Source organism: Rattus norvegicus, chromosome 8, assembly GCF_036323735.1.
Source record: "Rattus norvegicus strain BN/NHsdMcwi chromosome 8, GRCr8, whole genome shotgun sequence".
Lineage (NCBI taxonomy): Eukaryota > Metazoa > Chordata > Mammalia > Rodentia > Muridae > Rattus > Rattus norvegicus.
In genome coordinates this window covers 129,159,015-129,181,299 of record NC_086026.1, presented here as the reverse complement: position 1 = coordinate 129,181,299, position 22,285 = coordinate 129,159,015, and the positions used below count along the sequence as shown (strand labels likewise).

Sequence of the window (22,285 nt, the reverse complement as noted above, 5' to 3'; positions counted from 1 at the left end):
CTAAAGTTCACCCAGTTCCATGCCATGTGGGCCTCTCCGCAGGGTGGTTTATTTCATCAAAAACTGTAGCAGTCCATGATGTTGGCTAACAAAACAGGAGAAACAATGTAGCCCACTTGTTCTGCCCGCTGGATACATGCAATACCCACAGCGGCCACAAGAGGGCAAAGACTTTCCCAGGAACTAGAGTTACAATGCTGTCCTCTGGGAAATCAAACCAGAGTCTGATGCAGAAGCAGCCACTGCTTAACTGAACCATCTCCCCAGCCCCCGTAGAGGACTTTTAAATTGTTTGGGATTTTGGTTGTGTTCATTTGCTTTCTGTGGAAACTATTTGGTGCAGGCATCAGGCAGAACCATTTTGATGTAAAGTTTTTCATTTCTGAAGAGACAGGGACAGGATGCTACTCATAATGATACAGGGAAAATGTCAGGGGTGTAGAACATTCAGGAAGACACTGTGCAGTGAAATTCACAGCCCTTCTGAAGATTGTTCAAAGTTAATAATCCAGTCCAAGAGGAGGACTTTGCTCAAAGATGGCTTTGGAACTTTGAGGTATGGGTCAGAGACATGGCTCAGTAGAAATCAGGGCTTTCCTCTAAGCCTGACAGCCTGAGTTCAGTCCGCTAGATCCCATAAGCTGTTCTCTCATCTCCCCATATGCGCTGCAGAATCTATACAAGTGCACATACACACATGAATGAATGAATAGGTGTAATTTGAAAGTACAAGTCTTGGGCTGGAGAGATGGCTCCGTGGTTAAGTGTGGCTTAGTCAGTAGGGAGCTGACCTAGGAGGCAGGAAGCCCTGGGGTCATCCTTTAACACCATGGAAACTGCATATCTGTAATCCCAGCACCCGAGGCAGGAGGATCAGGAGCTCTTCACAGTGAGTTTGAGAGTAGCCTGGGCTATGCGCAAAACAAGATAAAACCAAAAGGTTAACTGGTATTTGTCAGGAACTAGATGTAGAACTATCATGCCAGCACCCAAGAGACTGAGACAGGAGGATCACCCCAAGTTTGAGATCAACTCAGGATTCTGTCTCAAAAGAAACAAGAAAGCAAACAAAACAAAGGAGGAGGAGAAGGGGGAGGGGGAGGAGCTAAATACTAGCTCAACAGGAGGATCGGGAGTTCAAGGCTGCATGAAGAATTCAAGGGCAGCCTGAACTATAGGGCGCCCTGTCTCAAGGTCGGAAGAGAAGGGGCAGAGGCTGGATACTAAAGAGGTCCCTTTCTGTGAAGACTAAGAGCAAACAGAACCAGCCTCTGGAGTTAGAATTCAGAAGAGCGTCTACCTCACAGAGAAGCCATGGGAGAGCTCAGGCATTGCCCTCCCTGGGTCTTCCCAAGGGAGCATGGGTGAACTGCCTGGGGTGATGGAAATGATGCCCATCTTATTTTGGTAGCGACTCTCCTGTTAAAAGTCATGGAGACTAGAGAAATGGCTCTGGTTAAGCAGAACACTAGCTACTCCCACACAGCAGCTCATGACCACAGGTAGCTCCATTTCTAGGGGATCTGATGCCCTCTTCTGGTCTCTAGTGGGTACTGCATGCATGCGAGCACACAAGCACACACACACAGGCACATGCACATGCACATGGATAAAAATGTTTTATTTTAAAATGGGTTTTCAATAACTCATAGAGGAAGGGAGGGTTTTCTGATCCTCAGAATGGAGGATGGCTGAAGAGTGACCCTAGTCAAGGTCACTGGGGTCTTGACAAGACATAGTGACTGAGGACTTGGCAGGATCCAACATCAGTCTGAATTTCCTCTGTCCTGGTGTTGTTTGTGGCTCAGCTTACAGACACTGGGCAGTGCTCGCCTGGTAGTTTGTCAGTCTACCGGCTAAATTGTGTGGTGATAGCTGGAGCTCTGCAGCTATTTGCTGTCAAGAATAATTTAGTAGACCTATAAAACTTGATTCAGCTTCTCTCTCGTGCTCCAAACAATGTACAGATAGATATGAATCATCTTTATTTACACCTTAGGGTGGGATTCCAAGGAAGAACAGCATATATCCGGACCATCTCCCATAAAATCACTTACTGGCGGGTTGGGGATTTAGTTCAGTGGTAGAGCGCTTGCCTAGGAAGCGCAAGGCCCTGGGTTCGATCCCCAGCTCCGAAAAAAAGAACCAAAAAAAAAAAAATCACTTACTGTCACCAGCAATCTGGCTTAGTGTATAAAGTGGATAACTGGAATTCAATCCCCAGCACCCATGAGAAACTCAGTAACCCCAGCGCTCCTGCTATAAGATGTGAGGCAGAGGCAAGAGAACCATTCAGCTCATGTAAACAGCACAGGAGCAGAAACATGAGAGACCTTGCCTCAAAAAAAGGAGTAAGGAGAGGACTGACTCCAAAAGCTGTCCCCCAACCTCCATAAGTGTGCCATGACATGTATGTTCACACACACACACTCACTGACCTCCACATATGTGCCATGACATATATACATACACACACAGACCTCCATATATGTGCCATGACATATGTATACTCATACACACACACCCTGACCTCTATATATGTGTCATGACATATATACATACACACACAGACTTCCACATGTGACATGATAAATGTATGCACAGACACACTGACTTCCACATATGTGCCATGACACATGTATGCTCATACATTCTGACCTTCATATATGTGGCATAACATATGTATGCTCACACACACAGACCTCCACATGTGATATGACATATGTATGCACACACACACTGACCTTCATATATGTGACACATGTGTACATACGCATACACACTCTGACCTCCACATGTGACATATGTATGTACACACACACACGTATTAATTACAAAATGAAACCTAACTGACAGAGAAGCTTGGTGAATGGATTAACCAAATGGTCACCAACCAATTCGTCACTGATGGAATAAACCCACGATGTATGTGTGTCTCAGGATATAACACATTAAGACAGATGCTGTAGCCATCCATGTTTTTGTGGCTACAATAAAAAAAGACGCTTTATAAGGAGAAGAGGCATTTTTAACTCATGTTCTGGATGCTGCTGGGCCACCTTGTAGTGGAGGCCACCTTGGTTATGTAACAGGGCAAATGTCATCAGGGCAGGAAGCCATGTAAAAGGGATTCTCACAAGAACTCTCCTTGTAATGCCCACTAACCCCTCCAGGGGGCAGCATCCCTGGTGACCCTGGTACAGGATCCTAGAAACAAACTGGAGACAAGGCAAACCAAATGTACCCCCATGGCCAACGCACATCACTTCTGCGAACTATAGAAATAACATCGCATTGATGATCAGAAGAAAACCTAAGTCTGAAAACGTTGGCAGTGAAAAAGTTAAAGAAAAACTGCAGGTTACATTGTCCTGTGTAGCTAATGGATCAAGCCTGGCCCTCCTGGGCTGACCACAGCCTCACCTCAGCGTCTAGGGCAGAAAGAAGGAAGAATGGCTCACAAGGTTTCCAGGGGGATGAACGGAACTGTCCTGGAGTCTGTGTGTCCAACCAAACATCTCTGCTCATCTCTCATCATTCCTGCTCCTGTGTGGCAGCTCAAAGGACGACAGTCACTTCAGAAATGAAAGACACCCTGCTTCATTGCACTCTTCTTAGGAATATGATTTTCTCAAAATCTGGGCCAAGGTAAAACAGGGTTGTAAATGATGCCAAAGTCCGCCCCTTCTTCTCCACGGAGAAGAAAATTCTAAGCTTGTCAATCCCCACGCTATCTGCTTCACTATTCACCCCTCCCCCCACTCAGAGCATCTCCACACACCATTCACCCCCTCTCCCCACTCAGAGCATCTCCCCAACACCATTCACCCCCTCCCCCTAGAGCATCTCCACACACTACTCATCCTTTCCCCCATGCATTCGTACCTCCATGCATTCGTTTGTTTAAAAAAATACACTGTTAAGTTGGTTCAGTCACTGCCCCTATGCTTTTAAAAAGGTTTTATTGTATTTTGTTTATTCATATTTATTTATTTATTCATTTATTTTAGTTTTTTGAGACAGGGTTTCCCTGTATATCACTGACTGTCTTGGAACTCATTCTGTAGACCAGGCTGATCTAGAACTCAGACATCTGCCTACCTCTACCTTCTGAATGCTGGGATTAAAGGCATGCACCACCATTTTATTTCGTGTGTGTGTGTGTGTGTGTGTGTGTGTGTGTGTGTGTGTGTGTGTGAGAGAGAGAGAGAGAGAGAGAGAGAGAGAGAGAGAGAGAGAGAGAAGGGATTTGTAAAGCCGGATGTCTCTTTCCATTACACGGATCCCAGGGATGAAACTCGATTAATCAGACTTAATATCAGCTTCCTTTACCCACTGAGCCATCTCACCAGCCCCCTCTGCCACTGACTTACTTATGTCACATCTGAAAATCCCCCTTCTGGGGACACTGTCCATCTAGTTCTGCAGGGATGCCTCAGCCCCAGGGACTTTGGCAAATACAGTAAGGAGCAAAGTTCAACCCGAGCTGCCCAGAGCTACAACCCCAGCAGAGATGGGGCTCAGCCAAAGACGTACAGGTAGACACCACGACAGGCATCACAGAAAGCTCTAATGTGTTTCCAGTGGCCACTAAGACTGCATGCAGACTGTGTGCATGCCCATAAAAGGTCTGAAGGGCTCCAAGCAGGGCTGGGGGTATCTGAGGCTCCAAAGGAAGAGGTAGAAGCCAAGATATTTTTGCAAACTGCCAGGGTCACACCCACGTCCCTTATCGAGAGTAATTCCCAGTAGCCCACAGGGACATCTGCCCAAGTGGTGTCTGTGAATATCACAGGCACCCTAAATCAGGATTACATTGGAAAACTACTTTTTGTTGCTGATTTTTTGCAAGCTCACCAGAAACTTAGCAAAGCTTAAATACAGAAATGTAAAGGTTTCTGTACCCACGGCTTCTGACAAGTGTCTAGGTAGAAATGAGAGTAAAGAACCCATGGGCAAGCCAGGCGTGGTGGCACACACCTTTAACTCCAGCAGACGCAGAGGCAGGCAAGTCCCTGAGTTCAAGGACATCCAAGGCTACACAGAGAAACCCTGTCCCAAGGAAAAGCAAATCAAAACAACACCCAAGTCCTGGGCAGATCCCCTGTACTGGCTGGCATCCCAACAAGCACAGTCAATGGTACCAACTCCCCTCTTAGTCCCTGCTACACTAAGGAACCTGCATTAAGGGGCTGGAGAAATGACTCAGTAGGCTTTTTTCTTTCTTTCTAAGATTTATTTATTTATTATAAACACACTGTAGCTGTCTTCAGACACACCAGCATCAGATCTCATTACAGATGATTGTGAGCCACCATGTGGTTGCTGGGATTTGAACTCAGGACCTCTGGAAGAGCAGTCAGTGCTCTTAGCCACCAGAGATGGCTATCTCCCCAGCCTCAGGCTCAGCAGTTAAAGAGGTCCTCTTACTTAGGACCTCTGTTCAGTGCCCAGCACCCACACCAGGCTGTTCACAACTTCCTGTAACTTCGGGTCCATTGGATTTGACATTCATTTCTGGCCTCTGAGGGCATCTAGATACATGTGGCACACACAAGTGGTGCACACACACATAGACATGGATGCATGCACGCAGGCGCACACACAAAACAAATCTGAGAAAATTTAAAGAAAAAAGATCTGCCATTAAATTCTAAAATGCATGATCAGAAGCCCGCTCGCCTCAGTTCTCTACTCCACACAGGAATGAGAAGCCTAAGCTAGTTAATACCAAGGAGGAACGCAGTGCCTGATAAATGATTTCCCTTGCACGGTGATTTTTGAGACATAGCTTTGAAATGGCCACTGTTGTGTTTATAAAAGGCTAAAGGGTAGGGGGTGTTATGTTCTATGGAGGTGTGGTGAGGTATGAAGAAAGGAGGTGTCTTGGCGGCCCACACTGAGACATCCCTCCCCACCTCCTCTCCCCAGGGACAAGCCACAGGACGGTATAGTACAGAACAGAGTTTATTCAGGGTGTGGGGAGGGAATAAAGAGGGTAGTAGGGGGCTGGAGAGATGGCTCAGAGGTTAAGAGCACCCGTCTACTCTTCCAGAGGTCCTGAGTTCAATTTCTAGCAACCACATGGTGGCTCACAACCATCTGTAAAGAGATCCGATGCCCTCTTCTGGTATGTCTGAAGACAGCTACAGTGTACTTATATATAATAAATGAATAAATCTTAAAAAAAAAAAAAAGAGGGTAGTAGGGCAGAGAAAGAGAGAGAGAAGTAGAGAAATAAAAGAGTAGAGGCCAGCCATGAGCACGTGGAGAGAAGTGGGGAGGGGAATGGGGAGAGTGGGGACAAAGAAGGAAAACTGTGAGAGAACAAGAGAGCAAGATCTAGAGGAAGGGCAAGCGGCCCCTTCTATGGTGTCAGACACACCTGGCTGTTACCAGGCAACTGTGGGGGTGGAGCTTAGACAGAATGCTAACAACTACAAGATCTGAAAGAAGAGAATGAGAGGGGCTGGAGAGATGGCTCAGTGGGTAAAGGCACCTATGGTTCCTCCAGAGGGCCTGAGTTTAGTTCCTGGCAGCGTTCAGTAGTTTACAACTACCTGTAACTACAGTGCTGGGGCCTTCTGGCTCCTCCTGGCCTCCACCATCACCCAGACATGTGGTATGTAATTAAAACACACATAAGTAATAATTTTGTTGTTGTTTTGAGAAAGGGTTTCTCTGTGTAGCCTTGACTGTCCTGGTCCTCACTTTGTAGACCAGGCTGGCCTCAAACTCATAGAGATCCACCTGTCCCTGGAGGAATTAAAAGCATGTCCCACCACACCTGGCAGAAATAAGTTTCTATAAATTAAAAGAGAAAGAGGATGAGATATGAAGGTGGATAAACCATACTGATATTCGATAGAGAAAACGGTAGGAGTGGCCAGGACATGACCACGGTGCACCCCCACAGAAGGGATGGAGAGCGAGCTATGGGAGGGAAAATGGGAAAGAAAATCGGGGACATGTGGGAGGGGAGGAAGGGTGTGAGGGGGAGAGGGGTCACCAAGAAACAGAAACCATCAGAATAGACAGAGAACTGGACAGGACCAAGGCCCAGAAGAGCAAAGAGAGATCAAAGCCTGGAGAAAACAAGCCTTGACAAGGTCACCATGCCAAGAGAAACACAACCCCCAGCACCAACTGACCAAATACTCTTCCTATGAGGAAAGAAAACACCCAAATTCTAAGTGATACCCAATCATCTTTTTTAAATTTATTTATTTTATGTCTATGAGTACACAGTAGCTGTCTTCAGACACACCAGAAGAGGGCATCAGATCCCCATTACAGATGGTTGTGAGCCACCATGTGGTTGCTGGGAATTGAACTCAGGACCTCTGGAAGAGCAGTCAGTGCTCTTAACCACTGAGCCATCTCTCCAGCCTGAAGCCCAAAAATCTTGTGGTTAATATTGTATACACTGCTTTGGGGGAAAATTAATTTCTCCTGGAAAGGCAGCTGAGCAGAAGTTGGCCTGACAGCTGTGAGCCCCTGTGGAGTCCCTGATAAAGCTAGGGTGTACAAAATCCCAGCATGCACCAGGAGCAAGGTTGGAAATGCTAGTCCTCAAGCAGGGAAATCCAGGCTGAAAGTAATCTAAGGAAAATGGGGAGTGAGTGTGCAGGTGTGTGTGTGTGGACAGTGAGTGTGCAGGTGTGTGTGTGTGGACAGTGAGTGTGTAGGTGGGGGGGAGGACAGTGAGTGTGTAGGTGTGTGTGTGGACAGTGAGTGTGCAAGTGGGGTGAACAGTAAGTGTGTAGGTGTGGGGGGACAGTGAGTGTGCAGGTGTGTGTGTGTGTGTGGATAGTTAGTGTTCAGGTAGGTATGTGTGTGGACAGTAAGTGTACAGGTGTGTGTGTGTTGAGTGTGTGTGAGGACAGTGAGTGTACAGGTATTGGGGGAGGACAGTGAGTGTGCAGGTAAGTGTGTGTGTGTGTGTGTGTGTGTGTGTGTGTGTGTGTATGTATAGTGAGTGTGCTGGTATGGGGGAGTAGTAGGACACCCAAGCCTGCCCTCTACAGTCTCATCTGTGGCAAACACAACCTAGATCTAAATAGTACAGCAGGTGGAAGTTTTAAAACAAAGTCACTCTTTCCACTGCTTTCTAAACATACCTGTGACCAAAATTAGTGTGGCTCAACAAGTGACACCATCCTTGACCCTGCTGGAGCCCATGCCCTCGCCATGCTTCATAAGGCATAAGGAGCTGTACAGGTTGTGAGGACAAAACTGACTTGGGGCTCCTAGAAGGCGGGCCGCCTTTGAACCCTGCACCAATGGGGCATCTATGGGAACTGCACATTGCGAAGCTGCTCCTCCACACTCAGGTCAGATTCCTTCCCTAGAGCAAACAAACACCTTTCTACAGAGCGTCTGGGGCTCACCAGGACTGCAGTCTCTTGGACACTCTCGGCCCAGGGTGCTTCTCTCTCTCCAGCTTAGAGACAGGGCAGTTTGTGAGGCAGACGTTCAACTAGAGAAGGAAAGGAGGGAAGACAAGTTGAGGACAGCTACCAGTGGGTTCCCAAGACCTCTATCAACCCCCATTCTTCAGGCCCAATGGGGAGAGACATAGACTCCAGAAGTCAGCACAGCATCAGGGGTCTAACCTGGGCTCCATAATGCAGCCAGAGGGAGATGACCTGGGCCTGTACCTCAAGAGAGGACACTCCTTCAGGAAGGTTATCCACTCAGGTGCTTCCTTTGGGAGCCCTTCCACAATGGTGGACACCAATTCTCTAACCAAGGAGGGACAGACAGAGAGCCACACCCTCCCGTGCAGTAAGACATCCAGATGGAAACCATGATTACTAGCAATGCCCAGCAACCTAAGCACCTCCCCAAGTTGGGGAGCTAAGTCCTTCCCACAGACATCCAACCTCAAGACCTCGAGAGTTCCCAGAATCCCTGAGGAGGCACCCGGGCTCTGACAAGGTCTTACCCAGAAAGGCAACGTGGGCATAGATCTCCAGCATTGTGTCCCTGTACAGACCCTCTGTGCAGGCTGCAGGATGTCCCATGGACTCTGTGTGAAGTACACAGTCACATCCTCAAAGGTCATCACATCCTGAAACAGCAAACTCCCGATCAAGCTTAAGTGAGGCGGAGAAGCTCTGCACTTCTAGGGAGTCCACGACCCCAAGCCCTCATGAAGAGCAGCCAGCACTGTAGCCAGGGACCAACCCAATGCTCCCACTTTCAAATGTGCAGCCCCAGCTCCGTGCCACCCACACAGCCTGGGGTCTCACACAACTGTTCCAATATTCAGCCCAAAACCAAGGCAATACCCGCTTCCTGGTCACCATAGCAACCAGTAGGGATATATTCCTGGATTTACAGACTGCCTTTCAAGGAATGATCATCCTCGTGTACACCTGTGTCACCTGGGTTTTCTTTTTAAAGTAGAATGTACTTCTTAATTCTTTGAGAATTTCATACATGCATACCATGTATTTTGGTAATATTTACTTTCTGATCCTAACTTCTCTCAGACCCACCCTTCAAGCCCCACCCCACCCCCATGTCTTGTCAGGTGTGTGTCTCTCCAAGCCCAGTCAGTGATGTTCATATGTGTATGGTGCAGTTGACTACCAGGGACCACAGCCTTCAAGAAACTGATACTACCTCCCCAAGAAGGCACCGACTGTTCGTAACTCCTCAGCTAGGGCTCTGGAGCTCCTGAGCCCCTCCCTCCTCCAGTTAGAATGCTGACCGGCTTGAGACCTTGTGTAGGTCATATGCAGACCACCACATCTGCTGTGGGTTCATGACTGTAGTGGTCCTGTCATGTCTTATCAGGGTGAGAGACTCCTCCTGACCTATGGTTCTTGCAATCTTCCCACATTCCTCTGTGGTAGCTCAAGTCTTGAGTGTGACAGAGATGACCATTTGTGGCTGAGCACTACACTTGTCCCCTGCACTTTGACCAGTTGTGAGCTTTGGCATTAACCACTGTCTCCTGCACAAAGGACCTTGGATACAGTCTGAGTGCTGCACTAATCTGTAGAGATAAATGAATTTAGAGGGCAGTTTGACCCCCTGGCTAGGGTCACCCCCTGAGCCCTATAGACTCCCAACTATGGGTCTGTGGCCAGGCATGTGGTACTAAGCATGTGTTTCCTCCTATGGAAAGAGCCTTAGAGCCAATCAGAAAGCAGTTGGTTACCCCGAAAGCATCAGGCTGCTGTTGCACCATGGACATAACTTACCATGCTGGTCATTTCTGTAGCTCAGTGTTCAAAGCTGGTCTCACTGAACCCGAGAAGCCTGCATTATCACCTTCTGGTGGCAAGAAAACCAGCCAGCAGGAAGGAAGTCAGTACCAACTTGATTTGTTCATGTGCTGTGACTACAGTTCTGTTGATGTTATTAGTCAGCTGTCATTCACGCTGACCCCACCCATCTGCATTGTAAGGAATCACCCGTTTGTTCCTCCCCTAGCTTCTTTTCAGATTCCCAGCACCAATCACTGTGTAGAGCAACGAAGCTCTGAAAAGTCAGGGTTTTGCAAACCACATTTTCCTGTCTTTTGAGAAAGCCAGCTCTCTCAGAAGTGTGTGTGTGTTCTGGCTTCCTTGGAAAAACAACTCTCTAACTGTGGGTCTGACCCCAGTGGAGTCACAGAACTAAACGTGAGTCACCAAAAGCAACCAAAAAAACTGGTTCAGTGACCAAAAAACTGACTTAAATCAAGTGTGTAACAAGTCCAAGGTTTTTCCATCTGTGTGGTAATGTGTGACTTCACCGCCACTGTAAACACATGTGTGTGCTCTGCATGACAAGAACTCAAAAAAGGTTGACTCAATACTCAAAGTGTCTGTGGAAGGCGCTCACAGGCCCCAGATCACAGCAAACCTCGTTCCCAGCCCCTCCCCTTCTCCAGAAGCTTCAGTCAGTAGGGTACTTCCTGCACAGCTTGAGTACTTGGGTTCATTCCCTTGAACCCACGCGGTGGAAGAGTTGACTCCTGAAGGTTGTCATGTGACCTCCACACACCGTCTGTGGCACATATGTCTGTACACACACAAATAAGTGTATGGGGAGTGAAAGAAAATGCACACACTAGGGGCTGGGGATTTAGCTCAGTGGTGGAGCGCTTGCCTAGGAAGCGCAAGGCCCTGGGTTCGGTCCCCAGCTCCGAAAAAAAGAACCAAAAAAAAAAAAAGAAAAGAAAAAGAAAATGCACACACTGAACACTGGTCTCTTGACAATAAGTCCACAACGGATGAAGCAAACTCTTCAACGAATTTTGGGTTGTTTATTTTTAAGGGATGGATCTGGTCGATGTCTGACACACGCACACACACATACGCAGTTATTCCCTCTCCCAGAAGAGCGCATGGGCTCCCCTGAAAGGACCTGGAGTTACAGGAGGTTGTGAAAGAATCAGCAGGGATCCTAGGAACCAAATTTTGTTCCTCTGGAAGAGCAGCAGGTACTCTAACACAAAGGTGTGGCCAGGCTCGCTCCCCTTCAACTCCTGATATTCCTGCTTCTGCCTCTTCAGCACATCCTACTAGCAAGGGATACACAACCAGCTCAATAACGAACTTCTAACTTAAGCAGGTGACTCGTTCGCGGACACGATCTGCGCTTCCACACTCACGGGATGTCCTGGCATGGCTTTCCTTTCTTTCATTAGTATCTGCAACGTCAGCCTCACCACTCCTAACATTTATTTCCTCCACCATGGGCCACTGGCCATGAACTTCGGCGTGGCCCAAGGAGTCCTTCAGCGTTTCGGATAATGGACAGCTAGTCTGAGGAGGAAGGAAGCTAACTCACCTGAGGCCAAGCGGTTTGGAGCATGACTGGTGTCCCTGACTCCTCGCACTGTTATCTGGCCTTAGATAAGCAAGACCTTAGAATCCAAGGGAACCGCAGGAGTGCTAGGGGAGGGACCTTGCCCTGAATCACGGAAGCCTCCAGTGGTGTCTGGGTTCCGTGTATCTCCCACTGTGGCCCCCAACTCCTCGGACACTTCCATCCAAAGCCTTCCTGCCTCCCACACAGGTGGAGGCCTCCACTTTACAGGCTTTGCAGCGCGCTTACAAAGGAGCGTGGGTCTGACAGCGAGGGGACAGACATCCTCTGAGGACAGATGATGTCCCAGGGGCCCAGTGCACCCCGGGCCGCGGGGGCCCCCACATCATATCGTCCGTTCGTGGCAGTCTAGGAACGCAGAGGGAAGATCCCACCTCGGACCCAGCACCAGCTGCAGTTAAGTCAACGACCAACTCGCCGGAACACTCTACAAGGCCCCGACCCGGAAGTACAACACACTTCGGCCGCTCTAGACCTTCCGGAGGCCTCATCTCGGTGATAACACCGCCCGACCCCTTGACCGTAGGGCGGAGTAGGAGGAGTTTGATGTGTCTCAAGGCGCCTGCGCACTTGTTTAAAGGAACTAACACGCAGGCTCCGGCACATCTGCTCTGAAGATCACAGAGGTGCGCTTTAGGACATCTGGGTGCGGGCGCACTGGGGCAGCAAGTGGTGAGCGTTGCTCGCTCCGGGCATAAATTATACAGATTCGTTTGAGCGATATATGTGGCACCAATTTTAAATAGCAACATGACTGGACAAAAAAGTCACACCTCCACAAATAAAGATTGGACATCAGTGTGCTGATGTGGCCAGAAAATTGGTTTAGCCAGTCAGTTCCCAGCACCAGAGTCCAGGCGGCTCAACTCAGCGCCAGCAAACCTAACGCCCTCTTCTGGACTGCCTGACACTGCACTCACAGCATATACCAACACAGACATATGAATCATTCTAAAAAGTATTTTAATGATGGGGTTGGAAGAATGTTTCAGCAGTTAATAGCACTTGTTGCTCTAGTAAAGGGCCACGACTCCATTCTGGCACCCACATGGTGGCTCAAACCATCTGTTAACTCCTGTTCCAAGGGACCCAAAATCCTCAGACACCACAGAGGTGCAGACAGCCCAAGCTGGCAAAACTCATTTACATAAAACAAACCTTTCTTTAAATGGTAAAGCAGTAGAAATTATAAGGTAGAAAGAACCTATTTCTCACTGGACACCAAGGTACTTACCTGTAAATGCCAGCATTTCAAAGGCCTAGGCAGGAACCAGAAACCCTACCTCAAACAGGTTTTTTAATGTTCAATAAGGAAGGTGTGGTGGTTGAAGGCCTATGCAGGCTAAGGCAGGAAGTACCCTGGAGCTCAGAAGTGGGAAGCCAGAAAAGCAAAGTGAGACCTCATTTTCTGGAAGCTAGCCAAGTGCACGGCAGTCCCAAGGCTAAGAAATCCTCAGTAGGCAATAGTAAATACCCCTGAAACCAATCACCAAATACCTCACTGTAGTAACCATGCTATTGGAAGGAACTGCTGACTCTTATCTCCATGAGTTCAGTCCCCTCCACCCCTGCCCCCTTACCTCAGGCTATTGCAGTAAACCCAGTTCCAGGTATTAGTTCTTAACCATCAGTGTTTCAGTGCAGTGAGGAATTGGCCCCTTTTGCCAGCCGAGGGACCAACCTGAGTCTAACTAGGTATGGGCTCTGTGCAGAAATCCACTTCCTTTAATTCCCAGCCCTGGGAGGAAAACTGTTGCTTCCTAACAAATCACCTGCTAGTTGGCTGGTTGAAAACAATACATTCTACTCCACTCCCATGGGGATAGGGAATCGTGGGGAGCAAGGCTAGAAATCTCAAGATTACTTTCAGTGTGGTCTCCTTTCCCACAAATCTTCACAGGCCACTTTTTGGACCATAAATAATTCCACCATGTAGAACTCTTTCTGCCACCAATGCCTTGGGAGTATGGGAAACGTGCTACTTATTTCAATCCCTTTCTCACAATCCCATGAAGGGAATGGGCTCATGGAATATGGGACCACCACCTTCCTGACAGCAGAGGGCCCAATGTGTACTCTGAAGTGCATAGATGTAATGAGCATTTTCAATTTCCTTCCCACTCTGTAAGACAATTGGGGCTGGGTAAACTGAAGTACCAGGGTTTTTAATCTTATGACCTACTTCACAGTTCCACTCGGGAGCTCTATACCTTCACTGTGCAGCACTGGCTGGCCTCAAACTCCCAAGTTCACATCCATCTTGAGTGCTGGGAGTAAATGCCTATGCACCATACCAAGGCCTGGCTCATGTCCTTCTTAAAGGCTACTCAAAGGACTACTCCATATTGCACCATTTCCTAGAAGCAGCCTGAATCCTGCCCTCAATCTTCTACCTCATGGGATAAACACAGCCCTTGAAAGCTGCAGACAATGACAGAACCCCACCCCCACCCCAGGTCATTCCCAACTTGTATTCCCAGGTGCCCAGGTATAAACCCTTGGACATCAGACTGAAAAGCACCCAGTGTGCTGGGGATCACCCTACAAGCAATCCACCCCCCACTTCTCTTATCTTTTTCAAGAACCAAGCTTCTCTCCAATCATCCACTTCCCTAGAAATATTCAGAGCCTATTTTACAGTCCAAAATTATCAAAATCATGCCGTGGAAAGGGAAGAAACGCTAAACGCACCACACATGCTGGACAGGCAAGCCGAGCCTCGCAGTAGCTTTCAAGGGTTGTACTAGATTCTAGATCATCAAACAAAGGTGGGAAATACAGTTATCTGTACAAGGGCTAATAACACTGTACTGTCGTGGTACCCGTGTAAAAAGGATCAGTTTAATTCTGGCTGTATGCTGAGTACTGAGGCCTGGGCAGAGTGAGTTTATGTAGCTAATCCTGGAAAGCATCTCACCAGTCCATTCCCCACTTGGTGATAAGCTTAGAGTCCACACATGAGATCTACCACTGTGTCAGTCAAAAAGAACCTTTATTCTTTGTGTAGCCTCCTCATGCTTTCTTGCCAGCTGCCTTTGGAGCAGGTGCCTTCTGGGCCGGGGTCTTCTGACCCTTCTGACCTTTAGCAGGGGGCGCTGCCTTCTGGCCTGCAGCCTTCTGTGCAGAGGCCTTCTGGCCTGCGGCCTTCTGGCCTGCGGCCTTCTGGCCTGGTCCTGTTGCCTTCTTGGCTGGGACCTTGGCTTTAGCTGCTGCAGCGGCCGCAATGGCAGCCTTAGCAACAGCAGCTTTTTTAGGAGAAGCTTTCAGGAGAGCAGCTCTCTGGAGTTTCTTCACTTCAGTCTTGATTATTCTGTTCCTCTGAAAAAAAGAACACAGGAGAGCATTTGCTACAGGATCACACAAAATATACCAGGTACCCCAGCTGTCTTGCTGGCCTCACCTAACAGGAATTTTAAACACCTATCACCTACACCACCATGAAAGGGGCTGGCTACCATGCCCTTTTACCCTGCATCAAATACAAACATACATCTGAAAACTTACCATTTTCTTTGCCTTCATGACTTTGAACCGATCAAAATCTGTCATCTTGGCTTTCTGTTAAAAAGAAAAAAAATTGATCTCCCCCAACACTTCTCAGCACCCCACTCTCCAGAACTTAAAGCTTTGTCATTACCCTTTCTCTGGCATCAATTTTCTTGGCCCATCGTGTGGCGGCCCACTTTGTATTGATGTCTGCCTTCTCCCAAGCTTTCCGTACATACTTCTGGCGCGCACTGTGAGGAGCAAAGGCACAAGTTACTGAACCAGCCTCAGATTCAGATCAAATCCCCCGAGCACACATGCCACTGCTCACATATACGTAAGCCCAAAGCCATATCCTTTTGTAGGTGACAAGAGCTGCTCCTTACACGTCATATTTTGTACATTAACTTGGCCAAGTTTCTTAACCACCAAGAGTACATAGTAACTGTTACTGCTCTGAGACCTGTACCCCTGACCTGCGTGTCTCATGGACCACCCGAGTTAAATGTACTCTGGTGGCTCATTACAGCAGGTGCTTCAGTGCACCAATCCCTGAAGACAACTGCACAGTACTGCAGAAGTCTTAACCTGCATTTCCAAGAAAAACCAAACAATCACTGTTGCCTTCATTTCCAAGCTGGAAACACACTTCTTCATGTTAAATACCCAAGTCCATCAAATGACAGGTTTTTGCAGGGGGCATGGTAGCACCCACCAACCGCATTACTAAGGGAAGTCAAGACAGGAAGGTTGCAAGTCTGGGGTCAATTTGGGCTACCCAAGAACAGCCATTTTCACTGAATTTATAAGGGGTTGGGGGGTGGGGGAGACTCAAACAGTAAAGCGGAAGACCAAATATAGCTAACTTCCACGATGGCAAACGAATGAAGCCATGTTAAGTAAATTAAGGTATGTTTGCTAAATATAGACACCTTTTCTGGGTTGGCTCCAAAACACCTGTATTGTCTGTATATAATGGACCATGGCACCAAACCAAAGAGTGACTTAGAACCGGGTGTTACCTGTGTGGGAACTTGAGGATGAAGTCAGTGAGCTGCATGCATTTGAAAGGCATGGCCTGTCTCCTCACCCGGGTGCAGGGTCCATCCACTAAAGCCTAGAATACAAAATTGAGAGCCTTAGTCACCTCATGTTCAAGATAGCTGTAACCTCTATATAACCTCTGGTCTTCTTCAGGGCCAAATGTACATTACTATTGAGATAAAGCCAACGTGCACTCTAACCCAATATCCCAAACACCTTCATTGTGGGTCTTTTCCCCCAGACAAGGTCAAGTAGCCCAGGCTGGTGGCAAACCCCTGGTTCTCCCACCTCAACCTCCCAGAGCCTGAGGTAACGAGAGCCACCACAACTATCTTCAGGGCTGGGGAAATGACTCCAGGGTCTCTAGCAAGCAGTCTTGTCAACAGAGCTGCACTTCCAGCACCACTGGTCTTTTACAGTTACCTCATTTAAACTCACTGGTATTTGTCTGTCTGGTTTACCCGGTGAACTAATCTTGTGAGATTACTTACCTACCCTGCACTTCAAACCCTGTGCCCAGCGTTTCCTCAAAGTAAAGCTGTAATCTGAAGAACGCCACCCTACGCCGAGCACCATGTATAGTGCTGTCAATCTATGGCCCCGTTAAAGATTGTAAAAATACTTCGTCCAACACGTACCCTGTTTTGATCAATAACATCTACGATTGCGACCAGCTTTCCAGCATGGGGCCCAAAGGAGATGTAGGCCACTCGGCCAACCTCCACGAAACGCCTGAACACCTAAAACAGGAAGAGAAGACACAAGGGTTGGCTTTAGATATTCCAAGTCCGATGTTTGCCGGCAACACAGGGCTCAGAGCCGCCGTGGGGGCCGAATTTGAACTTAGCAACCAGTTCTTTTAACTTAAAAGTGTCCTGCATGCACTTTTTCCAGCACTCAAGTAGCCCGGATTCGCTCTTACCCATGTCTGATACTCCCTTAGTTCTCATACAATTTTCTCATTGTTCGACTCTGACCCACTCCCCGGTTCACTTTTTCCCGAGAAATAGAGCTGAAGGGAGCTCCCGTGGAGTCAGGCCGTCGGGGAGGGCCGAGGCCGCAGTAGCGCCGCCATCCCCGAACTTCAGGCCCGACCACTCCCGCCACTGCGCACGCGTGGCCCCGGCAGAGCCATCCACGCGAGCCACGCTCCACGAGGGCTGGGTTCCGCGCCCCACCGCCTCCCCACGCGCTTCCCAAGTCGCACAGAGCCACTCCACGCCGGGGCTCGCCCGCTCGGAGCGGAAGACGAGCGTCCGGACCGCGGTGCTCGGAGCCCTCAGCAGACACACTCACCATGTTGGCGGCGCTCAGCGAGAAGGGAGAGGGCCCGCCCTGCCGTGCGCATGTGTCGGCGGAAGCTCCGCCCCTACGTCCAGCGTAACCACCGATTGGTCGACAGGGAACGTGCGTGCGTTTACGCATGCTCAGTAGGTAATGACATGGCGGTGCCGGTTCTTAGCTGGTTGCTCCTACTCAGACACGTGCTGTGAACTTGGTGTTGTAATTCCTCTTTTCTTGTTTGTTTGGGTTTGGGATTCTTGGGACAACGCTCAGTGTCTGTCTTCTCTGTATAATCCTGGCAGTCTCGGACGCACCAATGCTCCTGCATGTCTCCCAAGTGCTGGCATGACAGAGCGGTCGTCATTCCTGAGAACTTTACAGATAGGAAGGACTCAAAGGCTGATCTTTTCGTCCGAACTGCCCAGAGCCCACTTCACTTTTCTTCTGTATACAAAGGATATAAGTAAAATACAGCCGAGCATGCTGGCGTGCGTCCTTAATCCCAGCACTCGGGAGGCAGAGGCGGAAGCAAGTTTGGATTTACGGCCGGTTGCCTTACCAGTAATACATATTGAGACTGTCTTAAAGAACAAAGATACAGGTTATTTGGAACAAAAGGGGGCCGCGGTTGGATCCAGAATCCCAGATCTTAGAGTTTCATGCCTCCTTTACAAGCCTTACGTTGCATTGTTTGGGAAGATGCACCCTCTTAGTTTTTCGTTTGCCCATCTGTGTTTCTGAGAGGGTGCGAGTGCCACTGGGAGTCAGCACTTGTGGAAATTGGTTTTCTGCTTCCACATCAAAGGTCCTTGGGACTAAACTTGGGTTATCAGATCTGGCAGCAGGCGCCCTTACCCACTGAGCCATGTCACTGGCCCGAACTATAATTGTTAAAGACATGAAAAAGAGTGGCCGCAACAGTACCTTTTCTTTTGCTTAGGTTTTTGTTAGTTTGTTTTGACAGGGTTTCTACAAAACCCTGGCTAGCCTGGAACTATGTAGACCAGGCTAGCCTCAAACTCAGAGATCCACCTGCCTCTGCCACCCAAGTCCTGCTATTAAAGGCATGGGTGACCATGCCTGTCCCTTTTAATGTTTTTAATAGTATACACCGGAAACTGTAGAGAACCATACACAGGAGAATGGATAAAGTTTGGTAGCCTGTAATCAGGAGACTTTGGAACAATGCAGGTGAAATTCACACAGAACCCTAAGTGAAGTAAACAGATGTGAAGAATATATACTTTTTTTGGGGTTTTTTTTTGGCCAAATCTTGAATGTCAGAAGTATGGATTGTGGCTCTGGGAGGTCACTTCATGGGTAAAACATTTATCAATAGGTCAGAACTTCAAATTCCTAACATATGCTGTGGGCGGTAGTGGCCTGCCTGTGATTCCAGATCTCAGGAGGCTGAGGCACTTGGAGCCTAGGGGCTCACTGACCCAAGAACTAATCTACTTGTTGAGTTCCAGGTTCAACAACTGTGATGGTTTGTTTATGCTCGGCCCAGGGAGTGGTATGATTAGAAGGTGTGGCCCTGTCGGAGTAGGTGTGTCATTGTGGGTGTGAGCTTAAGACCCTCATCCTAGCTGCCTGGAAGCCAGTATGTCTGCTAGCAGCCTTCAGATGAAGATGCAGAGCTCTCAGCTCTGCCTGCACCATGCCTGCCTGGATGCTGCCATGCTCCTGCCTTGATGATACTGGACCGAACTTCTGAACCTGTACGCCAGCCTCAATTAAATATCCTTATAAGAGTTGCCTTGGTCATGGTGTCTGTTCACAGCAGTAAAACCCTAACTAGATAACAACAGACCTTGTCTTGAAAAGTAGGGTGAAGAGGCATGGAGGAAGACAGATGCTGGCTTATGGGGATGCACACATAACCGAATGTGCACACACAACTGAACGTGGGAACAAGCGAGCAAAAAGCACGATAACAAAACAGGCTAGCACCGATCTTGTTTTTCCATGGTTCAGGCTGCATTGCTAGAGTGTAGCAGGCCGGTCATGCTGTCCCTCATCCCCCAGTTCAGTACTGGAGTGTTTGCTTTGTGCAGACAAAGATCTCCAGGTAACACAGGTGTCCTTTTTTTCTCCAAGCATGTATTAACTTAAAAAATATTTTAAAGAGAAAAGAAAAAACCTTTTCTCCCTAATGAGAGTTCCCTGGACTTACTACCAGAGAACTTGAGGGTAGGAGTGGGGGCTGAGACAGTTTAAAATCCAGTGGTATAGTGAACATACTTTGAGGATCACTGGAGAATTCCTTCAGCCTAGAGGACTTTTCCATAAGTGTAAAGTCAGATTATGTTACTCCATTCCCATCCCTCCCGAATTCACTTTAACCTCCTAACCTAGAGGGTCCACAGCAGAACCTGGCATCCAAGCCCCTCCATTGTCTCACCCAGACACCCTCCATGGCTTTTGTTGTTCAGTTTTTCAGGATAGGGTTTCTCTGTGTAGCCCTGGCTGTACAAAACCCTGGCTCTGTAGACCAGGTTGGCTTTGAACTCATAGAGATCCACCTGCCTCTGCTTCCCAAGCACTAGGGTTAAAGGCATTGCCACCACTCTGCTGTTCTCTGAGGTTTTAATGTTTTGTTTTTTTCCTCCTGGAAAGACAGGCCATATCTGTGAAGGGATGTCCCAGAACCTTCACCAAGACCAAGCATCAGGCTGCGGTCAGGTTTCTATGGGTTCTGTTTTATGGACAGGGTAACTATTCCAAGCAAGACTTGCTTTGCTCTAATGGAGAGGTTCTCAAACCTGTGGATCTCGACCCCTTTCACAAGGGTCACCTGAGACCATTGGAAAATACAGATATTTACAATTCATAACAGTAGCAAAAACACAAGGTAGTAGCAATGAAAATAATTTTACGGTCAGGTCACCACAACACGAGGAACTATATCAAAGAGTCGTAGCATTAGGAAGGTTGAGAACCTTATGAATCATAATGTACTATCTGATATGGCAGGATATCTGATATGCATGACCAACAAATTAAGAATCCCTGCACTAGAGTCCAGAGAGAAGGTAACCAGGATTTCCACTACAACCCTCTATAACTAGAGCATCACAAGACTCCAGGCAGTCCAATCACTGAAATAGGAAGGGCAAGTTGAGGTTGACACCGGGAGCCAAGATTACAGCCCCCATGCTCTCCGGTTCCTCTGACCTCTGCCTAGTGCCAATGAAAAGGCTGGTGAGAGGCTGGAGAGGGCTTAGTGGAGTTCAATCCCTGATATCCACATCGGGTGGGCCACATCCATCTGTAACTCCAGCCCCGGAGGATCTGATGCCTCAGCCCTCCAGCCGCACATAGACCTAAATGCAGGTGGAAGCCCCAGCAGCTGTCCTTGTTGTTTCCTATTGGTCCCATCCCTTGCTTGTTTCAGAGAACCAGGTAGATGACCTGGGGAAGACAGCAGGCACCCTGCCCAGCTTATCACAGGCCTGGTGCCCCCAACTTCTGCCAACAGCTGCTTTGTGGATGTAACTTGGGTTTCCTACTCACCAGGGATGGAGGCCTCAGTTTGGCAGAGAAAACCTTTGAACCCTCAAAGAAAAAAATATCTGTACCAGAAGTGAAGCTAAAGCGACCCTGGCCCCGACTGATTTCCTTTAAAAGATGTGTAATTATCTGTGTATGAACAAGTGTGCACACCCATCCAAGTATGTGGAAGTTAGAGGTCAATGCTGGGTGCCCTATCTAGTCCCTAAGTGGCTCACAGCAAAAGTCCTCAAAGAGGTGGATGGCTCTTCCTTGCAACCCCATCCTATGGCTGTGGTAAGATGCCACAGGAGGAGCTGTCAGAAATGGCGGTTCTTGTCAAAATGGTGGCACTGCAACATCTCAGTCTCCAGCCTTCACAGGAGTCTTCACAGGAGCTTCCCCTCATGAGCTGTCCATAGTGGCCACACTTTCCCTGCCTCATCCTACAGCCCTGGTGCAGGAACAGGACCTGTCCCACCCTGTCTCCAGCCTCCCCAGCAGCTGCACAGAGATGGTGCCTCAACCAAAACCCTCTGTGACTGGAAGGACTTTGAACCCTAACCCATGGGCCCAATACAGACAAAAGGAGCCACCAATTCCTGAATAGGAGAGCCTACCAATCACTGAGCTCCCCAAGCTCAGGACTTGAAATCTCACCAATCCTCAATCTAGAAATCTTGGCCCCTGAAAAGCTCGGCCTCCTAAGAAATCCTGTATAAGCCCCGCCCTTTGTCCAATTCCCTGCTGTCTGCTTCTGGGAACAGAGGGCTGCCACATCTGGATGCCTCCCTCCTCTTCCTGGACCCTCCAATAAATCTCATGAGACTTTCTACCTGTCGTGACTCTCATCAGAAGAAGCCATGAAGCAATGAAGAGATGGGAAGGAGTGAGAAAGTGGAGCAGGGCTAAGGCTCCTGAGCTCCTGAGCTCTGCTGGAGACACTCTCCCCTGGGAGCTGCAATGCCTCTGCTGAGGAGGCTTTCCCTCAGAGCTGTGTGGTTCCTGGGCTTCCAAACCCAGGGAACCCTTCCAACCAAGTAAAGACACTTACACTCTAGTTTGCTTTCTATTGCTGTGAGAGAACACATGACCAAAAGCAACTTGAGGAGGGAAGGATTTATTTGGCTCACAGCTTACAGTCCACCAT

At 48.4% G+C, this 22,285-nt stretch overlaps 1 protein-coding gene across 2 annotated transcripts; it reads right to left on the bottom strand.

Annotated features, from left to right (window-relative positions):
• Positions 1-14,554: 14,554 nt before the first annotated feature.
• Positions 14,555-17,680, bottom strand: Rpl14 (ribosomal protein L14). Of its 2 annotated transcripts, none has more exons than NM_022949.3 (6): positions 17,656-17,680; positions 16,998-17,099; positions 16,338-16,432; positions 15,467-15,566; positions 15,334-15,387; positions 14,555-15,147 (listed from the first exon to the last, which is right to left on the bottom strand). In NM_022949.3, exons 1-6 carry the CDS (start codon positions 17,656-17,658, stop codon positions 14,842-14,844), a joined length of 660 nt encoding a protein of 219 aa, NP_075238.2. In that variant the 5' UTR covers positions 17,659-17,680; the 3' UTR covers positions 14,555-14,841. The 2 variants fall into 2 exon arrangements, with proteins under 2 accessions (NP_075238.2, XP_038938021.1); XM_039082093.2 differs by lacking the exon at positions 17,656-17,680 and adding an exon at positions 17,282-17,633 and having other exon boundaries at positions 14,805-15,147.
• Between the last annotated feature and the right edge of the window lie 4,605 nt (positions 17,681-22,285).

What these genes read in the sequence shown, in the direction of transcription:
- Rpl14 (NM_022949.3), bottom strand. An exon ending in ATCCTCAAGTTCCCACACAG is followed by an intron (nt 15,567 to 16,337) that starts GTAACACCCGGT and finishes TGCTCCTCACAG; the next exon opens with TGCGCGCCAGAAGTATGTAC. An exon ending in AAATTGATGCCAGAGAAAGG is followed by an intron (nt 15,388 to 15,466) that starts GTAATGACAAAG and finishes TCTTTTTAACAG; the next exon opens with AAAGCCAAGATGACAGATTT.